This window comes from Nicotiana sylvestris, chromosome 4 (genome assembly GCF_000393655.2).
Source record: "Nicotiana sylvestris chromosome 4, ASM39365v2, whole genome shotgun sequence".
Lineage (NCBI taxonomy): Eukaryota > Viridiplantae > Streptophyta > Magnoliopsida > Solanales > Solanaceae > Nicotiana > Nicotiana sylvestris.
This window is the reverse complement of record NC_091060.1, coordinates 71,257,346-71,260,229: the sequence shown is the minus strand read 5'-3', so window position 1 is coordinate 71,260,229 and position 2,884 is coordinate 71,257,346. Positions and strand designations below refer to the sequence as shown.

The 2,884-nt window shown below is 41.0% G+C and overlaps 1 protein-coding gene across 1 annotated transcript; it reads left to right on the top strand.

The window, feature by feature from the left end:
* Positions 1-1,380: 1,380 nt before the first annotated feature.
* LOC138889687 (uncharacterized) lies at positions 1,381-2,072 on the top strand. Its single transcript, XM_070173022.1, has 2 exons — positions 1,381-1,691; positions 1,739-2,072. The coding sequence occupies exons 1-2, from the start codon at positions 1,381-1,383 to the stop codon at positions 2,070-2,072; spliced, it is 645 nt and encodes a 214-aa protein (XP_070029123.1).
* The last annotated feature ends 812 nt before the right edge of the window (positions 2,073-2,884 follow it).

Genomic DNA, 2,884 nt, shown 5'->3' with positions numbered 1-2,884 from the left:
ACATCATTCAAACTTGTTCCAACCTTGGGAATGCTCAAAACAACATCACAACACCAAATTCGCATCTAATTCAAGCCTAAGAATTTCAAAATCTTCTAAATTACTCTTTTGATCAAAAACCCAACCAAACCACGTCCGAATGACATGAAATTTTGCACACACATCCCAAATGACACAACGGAACTACTGCGACTCTCAAAATTTCATTCCGACCCCTATATCAAAATCTCACCTATTAACCGGAAAACACCAAAATATCAACTTCGCCAATTCAAGCCTAAATCTACTACGAACCTCCAAAACTCCTTCCGATCATGCTCCTAAGTTATAAATCACCTCCCGAAGCTAGCCAAACCATCGGAACTCACATCCGAGCCCTCTAACACATAAGTCAACATCCGGTTGACTTTTCCAACTTAAGCTTCCTTAAAAGAGACTAAGTGTCTCATTTCCTACTAAAATTACTCCAAATCAACTCGATCACATAAGATACGGATAATGAAGCATAAAGAAGCTAAAATGGGGAAACGGAGCGGTAACTCATGAAACGACGGGTCGGGTCGTCACACCTAGCCTCCCCAAGCTCAAACCAACCAACCGGAGAACAAGATCGCCTCCTATATAAGGCCTCATACAAAGCCATATAGATTCTCGGGTGGTAGTTGTTGTTGTGGGGAACTCTACTAATGGTATAAGTTGATCCCACTAGCCCCCCAAATCAATGATTCAAGCCCTCAACATATCCTCAAAGATCTGAATGGTCCGCTCAGACTACCCGTCTGTCTGAGGATGAAATGTTGTACTCAACTTAACCTGCATGCCCACCTCAAGTTGCACCACTCTCCAAAAATGTGATGTTGACTAAGTTCCTCTATCTAAGATGATAGACAAAATCACATCACGCAAGCAAACAATCTCTCTAAGATAAATTTGAGCCAACTGATTTGAAGTGTAGGAAGACATGACCAAAATGAAATATGTATAATTAGTCAATCTATCTACAATGAGTCACATAGCATCAAATCTCCACAAAGTTCGTTGCAACCCAACCACAAAATCCATAGTGTTACGCTTTCGCTTCCACTTCGATATATCTAACCTCTGAATCAATCCACCTAGGAAGTCGTTATTATTGCACTTGTCTATTTTGGATAATGCATTTGGATGTGTGCTGAGACAACACCATGAGAATGGAAGGAGGGAGCAAGCTATCTATTACCTAAGCAAGAAGTTCACACCCTATGAAGCCATGTACACCTTGTTAGAACGTACCTACTGTGCTTGACATAGATCGCGTAGAAGTTAAGCCACTACCTATCAGTATATACCACACATCTGATATCCCGACTCTACCTGCTCAAGTACATTTTCCAAAAACCGATGCCTACAGGAAAGTTGGCCAAATGGCAGATTTTTCTTAGTGAATTTGATATTGTGTACGTGATGCAGAAAGCTATCAAAGGACAAGCATTGGCCGATCATCTTGGAGAGAATACATTGGAAGAGGAATACGAGCCATTTACTACATACTTCCTAGATGAAGAAGTGTTGTTTGCAGGGGAGGACATTGCAAAACCATACCCAAGGTGGAGAATGTTTTTTGATGGAGCAACAAATTTTAAAGGTGTAGGGATTGGGGCAGTCCTAATTTATGAGTTAGGACAACATTACCCAGCTTCAGCCAAGATAAGGTTCCCTTGCAAAAATATATGGCTGAATATGAACCATGCATCCTCAGAATTAGGATGGCAGTTAACATGAACATCAAGGTACTTTTGGTCATAGGAGATTCTGATTTGTTGATACATCAAGTTCAGGGTGAATGGACCACCAAGAATGTCAAGATCCTTTCATATTTAAACTGCGTAAATGAGTTTTGTAAGAAGTTCACAAAGATTGAGTTCAAACGTGTTTCTAGGATCCAGAATGAGTTTGTCAATGCCCTTGCAACCTTGTCATCTATGATCCAGCACCCAGACAAAAATTACATCGACCCCATCAAGATAGAGGTTCAAGATCAGCATGTGTATTATTTCCATGTAGATGAAAAGCCAGATGATAAGTCGTGGTGAAAAGACATCAAAAGGTTCCTCGAAGCAAGAGAGTACCCAAAGAATGCCACCCATGGTCAGAAGCGAGCACAAAGAAGACTAGCAAATCACTTTTTCCTTAACGGGGAAGTCATGGACAAAAGGACCCCGGACTTGGGTCTATTAAGATATGTGGATGCCGCAGAAGCAACAAGACTACTGGAAGAGATATATGGAGGAACATGCATGCCTCATATGAATGGTTTTATTTTGGACAAAAAGATTTTAAGATTCGGATACTTTTGGATGACCATGGAAAGTGATAGTATCTGTTACGTGCAGAAGTGTCACCAGTGCTAGATTCACGGGTTCATCTAGGTTCCACCTAATGAGTTGAACGTAATGGGTTCTCCTTGGATGTTCCCTACGTGGGGCATGGACGTTATTGGAACCATAGAACCCGCCGCATGAAACAGTTATCATTTTATCCTGGTAACCATCGACTATTTCACCAAATAGGTAAAAGATTCTACATACAAAGTCATCACAAAGAAAGTAGTGGCAGATTTTGTCTGTAACAACGTAATCTGTAGATTCGAGATCCTAGAGTCAATTATAGCTGATAATGCAGCCGATCTCAATAGAAATCTCATGAGTCAGATTTGCGAGAAGTTCAAAATCGTCCACCACAACTCCACAGCCTATAGGACATAAACTAATGGAGTGGTTGAAGCAGCCAACAAAAACATCAAAAGAATCTTACGGAAGATAGTGGACAATCACAAGCAGTGGTATGAGAAGTTATCCTTCGCCTTGTTGGGTTACCTCACCACTATGAGAATGTCCACTGGGGT

Bases quoted from the DNA above. Each gene is read 5' to 3' on its own strand.
- LOC138889687 (XM_070173022.1), top strand. From the start codon at position 1,381: ATGCCTACAGGAAAGTTGGCCAAATGGCAGATTTTTCTTAGTGAATTT. The intron at 1,692-1,738 runs GTTCCCTTGCAA...ATGCATCCTCAG, and splicing joins CCAGCTTCAGCCAAGATAAG to AATTAGGATGGCAGTTAACA.